The sequence below is a fragment of the Leucoraja erinacea genome, chromosome 33 (genome assembly GCF_028641065.1).
Source record: "Leucoraja erinacea ecotype New England chromosome 33, Leri_hhj_1, whole genome shotgun sequence".
NCBI classification, from domain to species: Eukaryota; Metazoa; Chordata; class Chondrichthyes; order Rajiformes; family Rajidae; genus Leucoraja; species Leucoraja erinaceus.
In genome coordinates this window covers 4139392-4157070 of record NC_073409.1, presented here as the reverse complement: position 1 = coordinate 4157070, position 17679 = coordinate 4139392, and the positions used below count along the sequence as shown (strand labels likewise).

Genomic DNA, 17679 nt, shown 5'->3' with positions numbered 1-17679 from the left:
TAAGTAGAAGGAAATCTTGCCTACGCCGTTCACAGGCATCGAATGTGTTCTGTTTTTACAGGTGCCCTTAAGTTTGTTTTGACCACAAATCGAAAAATATACATAACTCCATATGGTAAAGCTTTCACCTCCACAGTTCTATAATGAATGGCAGAAAAAGCACAGAAGACCTATTAAAAAAAGAACAATTACTAAAATTGGCAAGAGGAAGCTAGTTCTGCCCATGGTCTCTGCAGTTCTAATCAGAAGGAGGGTCCCGGCCCAAAACCTCACCTATCCATATTTTGCAGAGATGCTGTCTGACCCGTTGAGTTTCTCCAGCACTTTGTGTCTTTAAATGCAATTGTATACTCACATGATACAAGTGACCAGTTGACACTGTGGGTAGTTCGGTGTGACCACAGCACTGATTGAGGTGCATGGCTACTTCCCCATTAGGTTCAAGCAACTTTACACAACCCTTCAATGGACATTCAGAGGATGGGCCCTGCATTAATGGGGCATGCTAATGAGCAGACGTGTATGTGGAAAACGGTAGGACTCAGGTGGTCAGAATACTCTTAGCATGTTAGGAAAGGTTTGTCTGCATTTAAAGAAAGACATCTAATCCGTTTTATGAAGGCCAATCCTAGCGTGTATCTATAGATACTAACTATACTAAACTCTCTGACCAGACTCCATCTTTGAATCCTAAAGATTGAAGTGAAGCAGCTCAGTGAGCTCTTCAGTTCCCAAAGTCTTTCCTCTATATAAAACAGGAACAAATGAACAAAATACTTCAACTCATTCTAAATACTGAATGATGACAGCCCAAATGTTGTCCACACAAGGGGCAGAAGGCACAGCAATTTCTCCCTCCAACCCATCAAATTTAAATTATAGGAAATTAATTCAAGTATTAGTACAGAAAAGGTTATGTTCAAAAAAGTTTATTAAAACATTGCATTGGATTTAAATAGTAGAAAATACACTGTCCTTTGCATCAAGGTGCAAAACAAAATTGGAGAAAGTCACAGTTTTAACGGCAAAGAATAAAGCACATTTAGCTTATTGTATAATTCACATTCAAAGTAACAGATTTGTGCTCATGTTTTCACTCCATTTGAAATGCTCCTCAGCCTTTACAATTACCCAAGGCTTAACATAAACAAGGTAACTTTAGGGACAATTGCTGAACGCATCACCACAGTTAATGAACAAGTATGAAAAAAGCTATAAAGGTTATGCACAACACTATTAACATTGCTGTGTCACCACTTCTGTGACCAAAGTTTTTCATTTTCCAAAAGCCAAGTGCATCATTTTATATCAGACTTAAGACATTTTATGTCATATTTGTGAAGCTACAAAGATTTTAATCATGACCTCAGGCTCCAGAATTTCCTAACAAGGTTCAAAAAATATTTTGTCCATTGTTAAAAAATGGAAAGTATAATTCACATTGAAAACTTGAGGAAATTTATTTTGGCAATAAAATATGATTAAAGACATCTGTGCAAAGAGTTCTCACTTTTTGATTTGCCAATGTGGTTTGTGATTAAAACACAATTTTCCGGTTTTCAGTGCTATCAAGAGATAACCCTGAACAAATCGGGAATAAGCCTGAAGATTCTTCAGCAATTAGAACAAAAGTTCCCTCCCAATAAACACAAGTCAGAACAAAAACAAAAATCAGCAGTGCACTAGTCAAAGCCCTGAGAAACACAATATTGCACCATAAATTTTCCAAATCAGAAATCAAAATGGGAATTCTAAATTGCAGAAATCACCAGAATGCTGGAGAAAAAGGCAGCCGCAATAATTCCTGTTTGATCAAGCTTCCACTTGAAACACTGTATTCCATAGATGCATTAAATGCAAGGTCGCCACTCGAGTAAGTGCTTTACTTGTTCGGGAAGTGAACAAAACATATAAAGTCTTTCACGTACATGCAAAATTTCAACAACCCAGAATTGCTGCTTTACTACAAAGTCAAGTGCGCTGAGAGATATGGTCACATTTCTCTGCACAAAATTTCAACTTGCATAAAAAAGTTACCAGGACACACTTTACATGCAAATTTAGCATAGTCTTGGAATCCAACCACTCCCTATTTAAGTACTGGTAAACATCAGTCAAAAAAACATTCTGCCAAATACCTTCACAAGATATATGGCATGAAAGCCAGTTGTCAGACATTAATAGTAGTGAACAATTTATCAGCATATGCAATTGTCCCGAGTACCTCTTCTAATACCATAGTTAGCACCGCCAGGCCACCCCTATCTGCTCCACGTTTCCAGATAGTATTCAGGCTGGCAAAACGATTCCCTCTATTCAGCTGGCCTGCATTTGTAGAGGCACCAAATGATTATGCACTACAATACATCGACCGCATACAGATTCATAAACAATGTCAAATCTATTTTTTTGGTAGCTACAAGTGCAGATTATGGCAACCAGTTTCTGAAGCTATTAATTTGCTCAGCACTTAAAGCAACATTGGCAGTAATTTCAATAACTGGAAAATATCCGTTCAAAAGGAAACACTATAGTGTTTTAAGAGGGCATAGAAATGCAAACGTAAACTTTAAGTGTTGGTTTTTCCAACTAGGATCAACAGTCCCCAATAGTTCAGGCTTCTTTTCTCCTTTCTACTGATGGATGCTTGTATCATCGCCCCACCATTAGTTGTTACCGTAGCAGTAAGTCTGAAGTCAATGCATTTGGTTGCTTACAGCACTTGAGAACAAGGTTTCAATCGTTCCGTAGTGTCTGGACTGATTACATTTTCCCTTTTTCTCACCCCTTGGTTCAGGATCAGCAGCAGTCCATCCTCGTCCCTCTGCCCAGTGCAGGCCAATGATTTTTCACCATCTTCTCAGTTGTCTCCAGTTCAAACAATACTCTGAGATGCTCTATACTTCCATCCTGAACTATTCGAATCACAGATGACCTCAAGTTACAGATAATCCTGCTCAAATTTCAAACGACACTTCATGTTGCACCTCTTCAGAAAAGGCAGGGTTGGGGTCAACCTACAAGGGCAAAACAATTTATATACTTATTTTGAAATGTAGCCAGTCTCTAAAGCCATGCAGGTGGCAGATAATACTGTTGTTATAATAGAAAATATAATTTGTACAGAAAGTTTGGCCTGATTAAAGCAGTGTCAAAAAACTTGTCCAAACCTCTGAATAAACTGGTGGTGGCTGAAATCTGAATTCCTGAATGTAAGCAAATATGGGGCTGCCAAATTCATGCTCCAAATCATCAGCTTGTGGAAGAGAAGGAAATTGTCTGGCAAGGTCTTCCTCAGACACGACATCAGCATAGTTGGGTGGAGCTTTATAGAAAAAAAGCAAAAGAGAGCTTTATAATCTGAATCACCGTCAACAATTATCACATTAGAAGCCATGAACCCAGTATTTCACATGTTTTCAGAAATTATTTATTCTACTTAAAAGGTAAATTGTATGTATGCACTGAGTACGAGCAGCTTTCAGTTTCACTGTACATGTATGGTGACAATAAATGGCATATCGTATCGTATCGTAAAGGCCTGGATTTTAGAGTTACAACAGGTGGAATTTCAATTATAATTTAAAATTGACATGTATGTGTATGTGCCATTAAGGCAAACCCAAACTGATGGTCAATTAGCAGGACTTTTACAGCTTTCTCCAACAAACAATGAATTTCCAAGAACCTTTGGTGAATGTTAAAAAAAGTTGGAAACACTCAGATCAGGCAGCGTCTGTTAAAAATGACCAGGCATTAGCATTTCAGGTTGAAGATCCTTTGTTCGAACTTGCAAAAAGAAATCCAACATCAATCTTGGTGAAACTAATAGCTCTTCCAGAAGAAGCAGCAATACATTTTGGCTTTTAATTCAGTGCACAGAGTTCAGTGGATGCAATGTGGTCTCCACTATAAAGTAGAAACAAAACACAGATTGGTCATCTCTCTGCAAAGCATCTATGGAGTTGGCAGAGCAACCCTGAGTTTGCTGTTTTATCACTTTAATTTTCCATTCTATCCTGCCCAGTGTGGCCTCCTGCACTATTACAAGGCCCAAGATAGCTCATTTTATATATCAATTGGGCCATTTCTGCTATTAGTCACTCATGTGAGGTATTGACAACTTCTCTCTCCCCCCACCCCGGTACAGCTCAACATATGTGGCTCATCCTACTGCCACACATGTTATAACATTTCAATCTCCTTTTGTTGTATTCCCTCCAACTAGCCCCCCTTAACATATTGATCAGATGACTGCTTCAACCTGTCCTTATGGCAACCAAGTTCCAATATCTGCATTTCGTTTGATTGGCAATAATTTGGGGTAGCCATGTTTTTCACTTTAGAAAAAAAAAAACCCTTTCAAATGTTATACTCTGCTTCAATAGATGCAATTAAGCTTTTAAATGGCATAAAACCTGCAATTTACAGAATCCTTTAAATTTTGTAAATATAGATTGACATTCCCTCAAATCTTTGATATATTTGGTTTTCAGAGTAATTGGATATTCAAGTTGCTACCTTAATTTGTGTGCATCTATAATTAGCTTTAAAATGGCAGAGATTTGCTTTTCATCTTTTATCTGGGAGAGTTCTTTATTGCTGCTCCGCATCCTTGATTACACCATTGTTGCTAGATTCCAAAAGATATCTTGGAATGAGCACTTAACAGCAACAGATATCCGAAGATTCAAAATTATTGAGCTTTCCAACTCTATAGGATGTTTGAGGTCAGCTGTGACTACAATTAATCCACTGTTAATTCCAAAATCCAGGTGTCTACTTCCAATAATTCCAGTTCCGTTGATTATATGTTTCACAATATCTAATAGATATGGAGGTAAAGCATTTACCTTCAGGTTGTTCTGGTAGGGCAAGTTGAAGCCAACTCATATCCAGCCCAAAATGACCAGAAATGCTGGATGTTCTGCTTCCAAAGCCATTGTATGGAATTGTACCAATAACTATAGGAAGCTCCAGCATTAGCTTTTTAGAACCTGGAATGTGTACATAAACCTATAAATAAAAAGATAAAAAAGTGAAGACCCAAATTAAAATTGTATTTAAAACTTTATGGAAAATAAGCTATTTTCTGTTTTTGCAATCTTATGCATTAATTGCTTGTGTTATTAGCTGCCATGAAGGGAAGTGTTATAATAACATATTGAGGTTTTCATAAAGTAACCGTATTAATATGTCACAAACATACTTACAGCTAAAGAGTATTCCACTCGGATGATGCTGCAGTCTAAGATAGATGGGTTTACGGGTGGGATTTTGAGACTCTTCCCATTCCACGATTCTGTACTACCAGAGGCAACATGGTTTCCACGGACATTTGCAATAATTTGTCGAAACGTCTTCGTTTTTTCATTTTCGAGATAAGTCTGGGTTTGAAAAATAGCAGCTTTTGGCATAATGAGCCGTGATGAGCAATTCTCAAACTCCGCATAGATTGGGATTGCTTCACCTGTGGTAAAATTACAGTTAGCACGAGGAAACAAAATGTTTAGGTGAAACAGTTTATATAAAAGTGTTTTTTAAATGTAACTTACCATTACAAAATCCACTTCTCTCAATTTTGGCACTTAATGATATTGGTCCAGAGGTAAAAAGCCAACACCCAATCGTCTTCTCTATACTCTTTGACACTGATGCCTGAAAAGGAAATGATAAACAGTTCAGTAGGAACTAAATAGTTATCTGTCAGTACTTAATTTCAAGATGGTGCTATCCATTAGTGGTTTGTTTTAATCTGAAGCAATGTTGAGATATTTGAATCTTCTGTATTGAAGGTATTGTACTTCCGGTGGTGCTGGTGTCAGCAGCCTCCACCTACAGCCCGGTATCTTTTTGTTTTTTTGTTTATTTAGTTTGAATAAGTGTGTTTTTTTGGTGTCTTTATGTGGGGGAAGAGAGCACGGTGCGGGGGATACCGTCCTTCAGCCGCTTCCTGGTGAGGACGCGACTATTATTCGAGTCACGTCCTCGCCCCCCCCCCTCCCCCCCATAGCGGCCTACCTACCTAGATTGGCGCGGCCTTTCCTGCCGGGATCGACCGGAGCTCCAGCAGCGGCGGGACAGCACTGGAACATCGCGGGGCTGGCGATGCCTTACCGGGGGTCGCCGTCTGGAGCCCGGAGTGCTGGACCTGCTGCACCGACATCCTGGAGCTGCGGTTTGCGGAGCTCCCAACGCTGGCGGCGCTGATGTACAGCGCGGGGTCCTGTGACTCTGCCCGGCTCGGCCTGTGGACTCAGGAGCTGCAGACTCCGGCAGCGGGAGACGGCTGATCAGGAGGTCGGGGCTGCTGAGGAGGAGGATGCTCACCGTCGGGGTTCGGCGTCGGCGTTCCACCAGCCCGAAGAGAGGGCCTGAACATCGGGCCGCCCGGGGCAGCGACTGCGGGTGCTCGGAAGGCCCCGACCACGGATGAACACGGAGGGGAGGCTGCCTGGACTATGGTGCCATCCTCACCTTGGTGCCATTTATGTTATGTTGTGTCGTGGACTTTCTGTGTTTGTGCTTTTTTTTAAAATTCAATTTCAATTTTATTTTTAATATGTTTTATTATTTATTTATTTATTAAAAAAAAAATTATGATACTGCCTGTAAGGGAAATTAATTTTGTTGTCTCAAATTGAGACAATGACAATAAATTTGAATACAAAACAATACAATATTTATTTGCTAAACTAATCAGGCTATTCAAAGCACCATTCAGGTCCAAAGAGGAATCTGTCTAAATGACACCAATCATAAGGATATTTGCAATTAAAAATTCATCCTAAACACCAATTGCAAGTTAATCTATAAATATTGCTAAAAAGTATTGGATTAGATATGTTATGAACTGTTTTACAGACTAATTGCCAGCAACTCTGGCTGCAAAGTTTTAATTCAAATTCAACATAGCCTCTTAAATAGTTTCCTCAAAACAAATTAAACCAGTGACACCCATTACGTGCGTTTAGATTGCAATATTTACATTTTGCAGAGCAATGTCAGTACTTCACAGCTAAATAGTTATTTTAGTACATGAAGCAGCCCAGCACGGGAACAGGCCCTTCGGCCCACAATGTCCATGTCGAACATGATCAATTTTATCTGCTTCAACATAATCCATTCTTCTTCATTCCCTGCATATCCATGTGCCTATCCAAAATTCTCTTAAATGCTACTATCATATTTGCCTCCACCAACACCCCTGGCAGCATATTCCAAGCACTTGCCACCAAATGTGTAAAATACTTGGCCTGCACATCTACTTTAAATTGTGGCCCTCTCACTTTAAAGTTGTGCCCTTTAATAGTTGATTTTTTCCAATTTGGGTAAAAGGTTCTGTCTACCCTCAACTTCCAGTATTTCAGATTTTGTGGACCAAACTGTAGTATCTGCAAGTTGGAGATTTATATGAATTCTTAAACCTGAATGTACAATTATAAAGCCAAACCTTCAGAATCAGATCAGTAATTAATAAATGCAAAATCTATTCACTTTTGAGTTTATCACAATTGATTTTTGTTTTAGGTTGATCTACTTGCAAGACAACAGCACAGATGTTTTAAAATCCCGTTGACAGCTGTTTAAATGTTTCCAACAATGCAATACAAAAACAAATGAACTTACCAAGAAATATGGTGCATTAACATCAATTTGACTTGTTACAGAGAATTCCCTCGTCACAACTTGACTTGTGCCACAAGGTCGCTCCAGTATTGCTGTCACCCAATACTTGACACTGCCATATTTTCCACTGAAGGATGTGACCAATGGCCTGTTTTAGACAATTATAAACTGCATTGTAGAATCTTTGCTGCCATTTGTTTTTGTGAATTAAAAAAATCACTTTTTTGAAAAGATCACTTACCCTGGTGGAAGATGAAAACTGAATGGAAACTTGTGTTTTCCAGGTTGTAATGTGAAGTATCCTTCATCATCTGTTAAGAAAGAACAAAGTTGTACAACATATCAATAAAGTGAAAGGCCATTTGCAAGAAATCAAAAACAATCATTATAGATATACAAACTGGGAGATATAGTGATTCGAAAAGCCAAATTAATGTTTTTATGGGGGGGGGGGTCATCTATTTTAATTAGATTTTCCTTCCCCCACAACTAACTAGCTTATTTCTGAACACTTCAACCTGTGCCTCTGCTATATTGACCAGATCAATTGCTTTACAGAATAACTCAACAGAATTTATGAAATGTCAATATACTTGCTTTTCAGCACGATAGCAGAATGTTTTAAAATTGAGTTGAGATTATAGAACTCAGTCCAAAGAAAGATCTCAAGCTTCCCCACCTGACCACTACGTTGGCCTCATGTTCCAAATCCACTTAAAAGTTCCCAGTTGTAGTTTGGGAAACATTTTATTTTCCAATTTGACATGTTACATTTAACATATTGGTTAATTCTGAAACTAATTCTGCTGAAAACGTATTGTACTGAAACATCAGGTGTTTCCCCCCCCCACCCCCCATCATAGATACTGCCTGTCCTACTGAATATTTCTATCATTGTTATTATTTGAGATTTAGAGCATCTACACTTGGCTTTTCAATGATACATTTGTTTCTGTGACAAATAGTGTTCACTATTTTTCAAACATTGTCAAAGTTACCCTGGGAGTTGCAATACATATTTCCCAAACTTGCACGTAGAAAGCTGCAAATCAGTGGTCCACTGATTCACATTGTGAACTATAGAGCAGCTCATTGAAATGGAACTAAACTGCAAAATATTGTACCAAAGGTAAAAGCACTGTGCCTTTTGTATGGAACAAATGATGACAGTGGTTGCAGAGGAAGAGGGACATTAAGCACAATTTGTTTCTTGAAAAGAGGTCTCTGAAAATTCTGTAGGTTCTTTTCTTCTGGTTAAACAAGTGTAACTAGGATAAGTCACACAAGCTTCATTAGTTAGGATTGTCTCACTAGTTAATATTACGTTCCCCAAAGTACTCATTCAGCAGGAGGTAGCAGATGCATGCTCTAGTCTAATATAGCCTGCACATTGATACTGACAGGCTTCTGGTGGTGGTCAGGGTGAGGGTGTCAGACTTTTTAGAGAGTATGGCATTGATAGAGACTGTCTCCCCACCCCCCAAAAAAAATTTGATAGTGGTTCCCGAGGAAGGGGAGATTCAACACAATTACCTTTACATAAAGTGATCTCTCAAAAAACTAATACTTCTGTACCTTATAAGTTCTATGAATCACATGTGTCTCATTAGTCTCTGTGGTTAATATTACTTTCCCCAAAGTACTGATTCAGCAGGAAGAGAGCAGATCCATGTTCTGGTTTAATATAGCCTGAACATGGATATGGACACCGTGGGGAGGCTGGTGAGAGGGGAGGGGAGGAGAAGAGAGGGAGAGGGGGGGTAGAGAAGGACGGGGGGGGGGCAGGGGTGGTGACAGGTGGGGGGGGGGGGGGGCGGCAGGTGGGGGGGGGGGGGGCAGGGGGGGGGGGGGGGGGGGGTGGGTTGGGGGGACGGCAGGTGGAGGGGGGGGGACGGTGGCAGGTGGAGGGGGGGGGGGGGGGACGGCAGGTGGGGAGGGGGGGGGGGGGCAGGTGGGACGGCACGGCAGGTGGGGGGGTGCAGGTGGAGGGGGGGGTGGTGGGGGGGGGGTGACGGCAGGTGGTGGGGTGGGGGGGGGCGGTGGGGGGGGGGCAGGTGGAGGGGGGGTGGCAGGTGGGGGGGGGGGGGGGCAGGTGGTGGGGGGGGGGGTGGCAGGTGGTGGGGGGGGGGTGGGGGGGTGGGTGGGGTGGAGGTGGGGGGGGGGGGGGGGTGGCAGGTGGAGGGGGGGGGGTGGCAGGTGGAGGGGGGGGGTGGCAGTGGCAGGTGGGGGGGGGGGGTGGCAGGTGGAGGTGGGGGGGGGGGGTGGGGGTGGCAGGTGGGGGGGGGGGGGGGTTGGTGGGGGGGGGGGGGGGGGGTGGCAGGTGGGAGGGGGGTGGTTTGGAGGGGGGGGGGGAGGGGTGGCAGGTGGGGGGGGGGAGGGGTGGCAGGTGGAGGGGGGGGGGTGGCAGGTGGAGGGGGGGGGTGGCAGGTGGAGGGGGGGGGGGCAGGTGGGTGGGGGGGGGGGGAGGGGGGGAGGAGGGGGGGGGGGGGTTGGGGGGGGGGGGTGGCAGGTGGAGGGGGGGGGTGGCAGGGTGGAGGGGGGGGGGGTGGCAGGTGGAGGGGGGCAGGTGGGTGGGGGGGGGGTTGGGGGTGGGGGGGTTGGCAGGTGGAGGGGGGGGGGTGGCAGGTGGAGGGGGGGGGGGGGGGTGGCAGGTGGGGGGGGGGGGGGTGGGGGGGGGGGGGGGGGTGGCAGGTGGGGGGGGGGGGGGGCAGGTGGGAGGGGTGGAGGGGGGGGAGGGGGGGGGGGTGGGGGGACAGGGGGGGGGGGGGGGTTTGGCAGGTTGGACGGTGGGGCAGCTCCCTCTCTCCCCGTACCTGCGGCCCGCCGCACCACCTGCCTCTGCTGCAGGTACACCACCTCATCGCGGTGCCGCGTCGCCTCCGTTGCCGGGCCGTCGCCCCCCCAGTGGACGCGGGCACAGCCCTTGGCCTCCAGCCGTAGCTGGATGACGGGCAGCCGGACGCCGGTCTCCAGCAGCAGCTGCCCCGACACCAACTCCCCGCTCGAGTAGCTGCTCAGATCCCGGCCGTCCAGCACGATGCCGAAACTCTTCAGCCGGACGCCCATGGCCGGAGTGGGGGCGAGGGCCCGGCCCGGAGCGGCCCTGCATAGACCACCGCCCACACCGGCTCCTCTCCTCCTTACCACCTTCCCTCTCTCCCTCCTCCTTCTCCCTCTTGACCTTTGCTCCTTCTCTCCCTCTCCCCTCCTCCTTCCCCCTTGTTCTCCTCCTTTACCCCTCTCCCTCCTTCTCTCTCCTTCTCCTCTCCCTCCTTCTCTCTCCTCCTCCTCTCCCTCCTTCTCTCTCTCCTCTCTCTCTCTCCCTCCTTCTCTCTCCCCCTCTCCTCTCCCTCCTCCCTCCTCTCTCTCTCCCTAAATATCTCCTCTCTCCATCTCTCCCTCCTTCTCTCTCCTCCCTCCTCTCCCTCCTTCTCTCTCCTTCTCCTTCTCCTCCTCTCCTCTCCCTCCTTCTCTCTCCTTCTCCTCCTTCTCTCCCTCCTTCTCTCTCCTTCTCCTCTCCCTCCTTCTCCTCCCTCTTCCTTCCCTCCTTCTCTTTCTCTTATTCTCTCAATCACACCACCCCTCCTTCCCTCATTCTCCTCTGTCCTCCTTCGCCTTCTCCCCCTTCTCTTTATCTCCCCATCCCTTCCTCTTTCCCCTCTTCACCCTGCTTGTCTCCCTTCACCCCTTCTGTGCCCCCGCCGTGTGCTGGGGTGACTGCTGCGGGCGGGCGGGCAGACAGCCAGTGTGTGTGTGTGTGTGTGAGGGCGGGCGGGCGGGGGAATGAAGCAGCGGGTTGGGCTGCGCGGGCGCGGCGCGGCTGATCGGAGCGTGATCACCAATCAGCGGCGGGGACCCGCACGTGTACAGCGCCGCCATTGGCGGGCCGCAGGGCAACCCCCCGCACACCGGACCAATGGCGAGCCCGCTCCTTCATGTGCATGGGCTCGGCCAGCCGCTGGGCCGCCGTTACCCCGGCAACCGCCACTGGACGCCGCCATTGCTCCCCCCCCCCCCCGCCTCTATATATATACACACACACACGCACAGACAGACACACACACACACACACACACACACACACACACACACACACACACAGACACACACACACACACACAGCCACACACACACACACAGCCACACACACACAGCCACACACACACACAGCCACACACACACACACACACACACACACACACACAGACACACACAGCCACACACACACACACAGTCACACACACACACACACACACACACACACACACACACACACACACACACACACACACACACACACACACACACACACACATTCACACACACACACACACACACACACACACACACATACACACACACACACACACACACACACACACACACACACACACACACACACACACACAGTCACACACAGACACACTCACACACAGACATACACACACACCCCGACACATATATACACACACACACAGACACACAAAGTCAGTGCTGGAGTAACTCAGCGGAACAGGCAGCATCTCTGGAGAGAAGGAATAAGGTGATTTTCTGCGTCGAGACCCTTCTTCAGACTTCAGAGGGGGAGACTAGAGATATGGAAGGGCAAGGTGTTAAAATGATAGTTTAACCGAAGGTAGACACAAAATGCTGGAGTAACTTAGTGGGACAGGCAGCAACTCTGGAGAGAAGGAATAAGGTGATGTTTCGGGTCGAGACCCTTCTTCCGACTGAGAGTCGGGAGAGAAAAACGAGAGATATAGACGGGGATATAGGACAAATTAAAGATGTGCAAAAAAAGTAACAATGATAAAGGAGACCGGGGCCATTGTTAGCTGTGGGCTAGGTGAAAACGAGTTATAGACAATGAGACTCAACAAAGGTAGCCAAAAGCTGGAGAAACTCAGCGGGTGAGGCATCATCTATGGAGCGAAGGAATAGGCGACATTTTGGGTTGAGACCCTTACGTCACCTATTCCTTTGCTCCATCGATGCTGCCTTACCTGCTGAGTTTCTCCAGCTTTTTTTGTCTACCATCGATTTTTCCAGCATCTGCAGTTCTTTCTTAAATATTCATCATGCAAGTAACTGACTTGTTCAAAGATAACCATAACACATAGATCCATCGAGTCTGCCTGTCTATTCGATCATGGCTATCTTTCCCTCTCAACCCCATTCTCCTGCCTTCTCCCCTTAAACTTTGATGCCCTTACCAATCAAGAACCTATCAATCTCTGCTTTGAAAGCACCCATTGACTAGAAGCTATTGTTACTGACAGGAAATTGTGACTCAATAAGATAAGTATTAAAACTTATAAAAGTAAAATCAGTGTTAGTATAATAACAAAACATAATTACCATATTAGTAAATGGCCATTAAATAGTAATTATAACACAGGCAGGTATTTTACCAGTTATGTATTTTATTTTCGCCCATTGTAGGAAGATCAAAGAGGTTAATTAAACCTGTTTTGCAATTAAGATTCACTGACTTTTTAAAATGATGTTTTTAAAATAACTTAATAGGATTTATTAGTTTGCTAATGATTAATCACTTTGGAGCAATATTGCTGTGTAATTAAGAAAGAGAGAATGCCATTTCCTCTCTGAAATTAACAACGGGTTCATTAACAAAAAAATTACAGCAATGCGTGTGGCTCTATGATGCGTTATTTCTTATTGCCAACTCCAAATTAAGGTGCTTGAAAAATTGCAGTATTCATGCTGAGATGGGGCGGAGCTGCCAGGTTTCCCAATGTCTAGTATGTTCTCAGAGGAATTTATGAGTTCATAAGAGATTGAAACACAATTAGGCCATTCGGTCCATCAAGTCTGCTCTGCCATTCAATCATGGCTGATCTATTTTTCCACTCAACCACATCTCCTGTCTTCTTTGATATCGTTGCTCATCAAAAAGCTATCAATGTCCGCTTTAAAAAAGACCAATGACTTTGCCTCCACCGCCATCTGCGGCAATGAATTCGCCACACTCTAGCTAAAGAAATTCCTCCTCATCTCCTTCCTAAAGATACATCCATTAATTCTGAGGCTATGAACTCTGGTTCTAGACTCTCCCACTACTGGAAAGATCCTCTCCACATCCACTCTATCAAAATTCGGTAGGTTTCAATGAGATCCCTCCTCGTTCTTCTAAGTTCCAGCTAATACAGGCCCAGAGCCATGAAATGTTCCTCATACGTAAACCCAATCATCACCGGGATCATTCTTGTAAATCTCCTCTGGACCCTCTCCAATGCCAGCACATCTTTCTTCAGATATGGGGCTCAGTTGATGGGGTACACAGCAATTTAGTACCTACCTCCTCATCCCCAGAGCCAGGCACGATAAGCTTTGGAAACACAAGGATGCTGAAAACTTGTGTAGAACACAAAGCACTGGATAACACAACGGGCCAGGCAGCACAAAGGGCAGACAGCATCATCACAGACCCCCACACCCTGGCCACACACGCATTTCATCCCTGCATTCGGGAAGAATGTACAGGAGCCTAAAAACTGTAACGTCCAGGTTCAGGAACAGTTACTTCCCCATACTCATCCGGCTATTAAACACTACAACCTCAAATAAGCTTTGAACTACATTGACTATTATTGTTATTATTGCACTGTTATTGTTTGTTTTGTGTGTGTGTGTGCATGCTTGTATATACACATATATATACATATATATGTGTGTATTTGTGAGTACGTGTATATATACACACACTGAAGTTTTTTTTCTCTCGTTTACTATATTGTTTACAGAGTACTATGTATTATGTTTATACATTCTGTTGTGCTGCTGCAAGTATGAATTTCAATGATCTATCTGGAACATACAATAAAACACTCTTGACATCTGGAGGGCATGAATAGCCCACGTTTTGGGTGTGGACCATTATTCAGAATCTTCTTTCCCACCTTCTCCTTTCTCAGCCTGAAGAAGGGTCCCAACCTGAAACGTCACCTATCCATTTCCTGCAGGGAAGCTGTCTGGCCCATTGAGTTATTCCAGCATTCTGTGTTCAATGGTAGGGTTGGAAGCTGAAAGGATTCATGGAGTCTCTTTGCTCCCAAGAATCAGCCCATTGTCGAAGCAATGACCACATAAAAGCTGAAGAAATGCAGCTCTATATCTTTTTAACTTCCCTTGAGTAACACCTTTCAACATTCTGCACAGTCCTTCCTTCTAAGTCCATCCTCCATAACTCGTGTGAAATCCCTTTCTTCCAACTCTCCCAGTTTTAAGTTTAAAGTTTATTATTGTCACATGTACCAAGGTACAGTGAAAAGCTTTTGTTTGCATGCTATCCTATCAAACCAAGTACAGGTAGTGCTACACATGAATGGAGTTAAGGCAAATTCAAGTACACAAAAAGCAGAGTGAAGAGAAGGATACAGAGTGCAGAATATAGTTCTCAGCATACAAGTGCAAGGGAATACATCTAGATTTTTTTTCTCTTTGCAACTGTCGTCCGTTCTTCATTTTGTCTCCCCAAACCTAATAAGTCTGCAGAAGGGTTCCCACCCGAAACCACACCTATTAGTTTTCTCTAGAGATGTGACAAGTAAAATGGATGAAGGGGAGCCAGTGGATGTAGTGTATCTAGACTTTCAGAAAGCCTTTGATATGGTCCTGCACGGGAGACTGGTGACTAAAATTAGAGCACATGGTGTTGGGGGTAGGGAGTTGACGTGGATAGAAAATTGGTTGGCAGACAGGAAGCAAAGAGTAGCAGTGAACGGGTCCTTTTCAAAATAGCAGGCAGGGGCGAGTGGAGTGCCGCAAGGCTCGGTGTTGGGGCCGCAACTTTTTACCATATATATTACTGATTTGGAAGAGGGAATTAGGAGCAACACTAGCAAGTTTGCGGATGACACAAAGCTGAGTGGCAGTGTGAACTGTGAAGATGATGTTAGGAGATTGCAGGGTGACCTGGACAGGTTGAGGGCAGATATGTGGCAGATGCAGAATAATATAGATAAATGTGAGGTTATCCACTTTGGTGGCAAAAACAAGGGGGCAGATTATTATCTCAATGGGTTAGGTTAGGGGGAGGTTCAGCGAGACCTGGGTGTCCTTGTACACCGGTCACTGAAAGTTGGCATGCAGGTACAGCAGGCAGTGAAGAAAGCTAATGGAATGTTGGCCTTCATAACAAAAGGATTTCAGTATAGGAGTAGAGAGGTTCTTCTGCAGTTGTATAGGGCTCTGGTAAGACTACATCTGGAGTATTGTGTACTGTTTTGGTCTTCTAATTTGAGGAAGGACATCCTTGTGATTGAGGCAGCGCAGCGTAGGTTCATGAGATTGATCCTTGGGATGGGCGGGACTGTCATATGAGGAAAGATTGAAAAGACTAGGCTTGTATTCACTGGAGTTTAGAAGGATGAGGGGGATCTTATAGAAACATATAAAATTATAAAAGGACTGGACAAGCTAGATGCAGGAAAAATGTTCCCAATGTTGGGCAAGTCCAGAACCAGGGGCCACAGTCTTAGAATAAAGGGGAGGCCATTTAAGACTAAGGCGAGAAAAAACGTTTTCCCCCAGACAGTTGTGAATTTGTGGAATTCCCTGCCACAGAGGGCAGTGGAGGCCAAATCACTGAATGGATTTAAGAGAGAGTTAGATAGAGCTCTAGAGGCTAATGGAATCAAGGGATATGGGGAGAAGGCAGGCACAGGTTATTGATTGGGGACGATCAGCCATGATCGCAATGAATGGCGGTGCTGGCTCGAAGGGCCAAATGGCCTCCTCCTGCACCTATTTTCTATGTTTCTATGTTTCTTTGTAATATTATAGTATAGTACAATCAAAATCAACATGGATTTATGATTTATAATGGGCAACTTGTATTTGACTTGTTTATTAGCGTTCTTTGACTATTAAGAATCAGTAGGATTTATAACAAAGGAACATGTAGATGCAGTGTATTTAGATTTCCAGAAGGCATTAGTATTTAGAGATACAATATGGAAACAGGCCCTTTAGCCAACCGAGTCCGCGCCGACCAGCGATCACCCCATACACTAGCCCTTTTTATAATTTACAATTTTTACTGGAGTCAATTAACTTGCAAACCTGTATGTCTTTGGAGCATGGGAGGAAACCGGAGCTCCTGGAGAAAACCCACACGGTCACAGGAAGAACTTACAAACTTTGTATGGACAGCACCCATAGTCAGGATTGAACCTGGGTCTCTGGCGCTGTAAAGCAGCAACTTTACCGCTGTGCCACCATGCTGCATTAGATGCAACATAAAATCATACTGCACAAGCTAAGATCTTATGACATTGGGGACAAAGTATTTTTTATCATTGATGGAAGATCAGGTAAAAACAGAACAGGGAGATGGGATTTCACAGGAACATATCAGCCTTTCCAACCCAGATGCGGGCAGGTTGGGGGATCCACGAGCAACCATGTGCTGGTGCAGATGGCCCAAGCATCCTGACAACTGAATCTATCACAATGCACGGGCCCTGGTGGGGAATCTGCTCACCTGTGCCAGGTTAGAATGAAGCAAAACACAAAGTGCTGGAGAAATTTGGCAGGTCAGGCAGTAACTGAACCATCCTATCAACAACTAGAGAGGTCATGTGTTACTCTCCACCTCATTGGAGACCCTTGGACTATCTTTGATCGAACTTTACTGTACTTTATCTCGTACTAAATGTTATGTTATTCCCTTTATCCTGTATCTGTACACCGTGGATGGCTCGAATTGTCTTTTCGCAGACTGGTTAGCATGCAACAAAAACTTTTAACTGTACCTGGCTACACATGACAGTAAACTAAACTAATCACTAATCTGTGGAGGGAATGGACAGATGACATTTCTTCAGACTGATGGCGTAGAAAGGGGAGAGCTTTATTGTTTTAGTTTTGTTTTTAGTTTTAGGGATACAGCGTGGAAACAGGACCTTCGGCCCATTAAGTCCACGCCGACCATCAATCACATGCACACTAGTTCTACACCTACACACTAGGGAACATTTACAGAAGCCAATTAACCTACAAACTTGCACATCTTTGGAGCGTGGGAGG

The 17679-nt window shown here is 44.7% G+C and overlaps 1 protein-coding gene across 1 annotated transcript; it reads right to left on the bottom strand.

Annotated features, from left to right (window-relative positions):
* Positions 1–913: 913 nt before the first annotated feature.
* LOC129712557 (arrestin domain-containing protein 4-like) lies at positions 914–10834 on the bottom strand. The gene is made up of 8 exons (XM_055661046.1): positions 10443–10834; positions 7871–7940; positions 7630–7777; positions 5556–5658; positions 5214–5470; positions 4854–5016; positions 3171–3325; positions 914–3017 (listed from the first exon to the last, which is right to left on the bottom strand). The coding sequence occupies exons 1-8, from the start codon at positions 10693–10695 to the stop codon at positions 2958–2960; spliced, it is 1209 nt and encodes a 402-aa protein (XP_055517021.1). The 5' UTR covers positions 10696–10834; the 3' UTR covers positions 914–2957.
* Positions 10835–17679: the final 6845 nt, after the last annotated feature.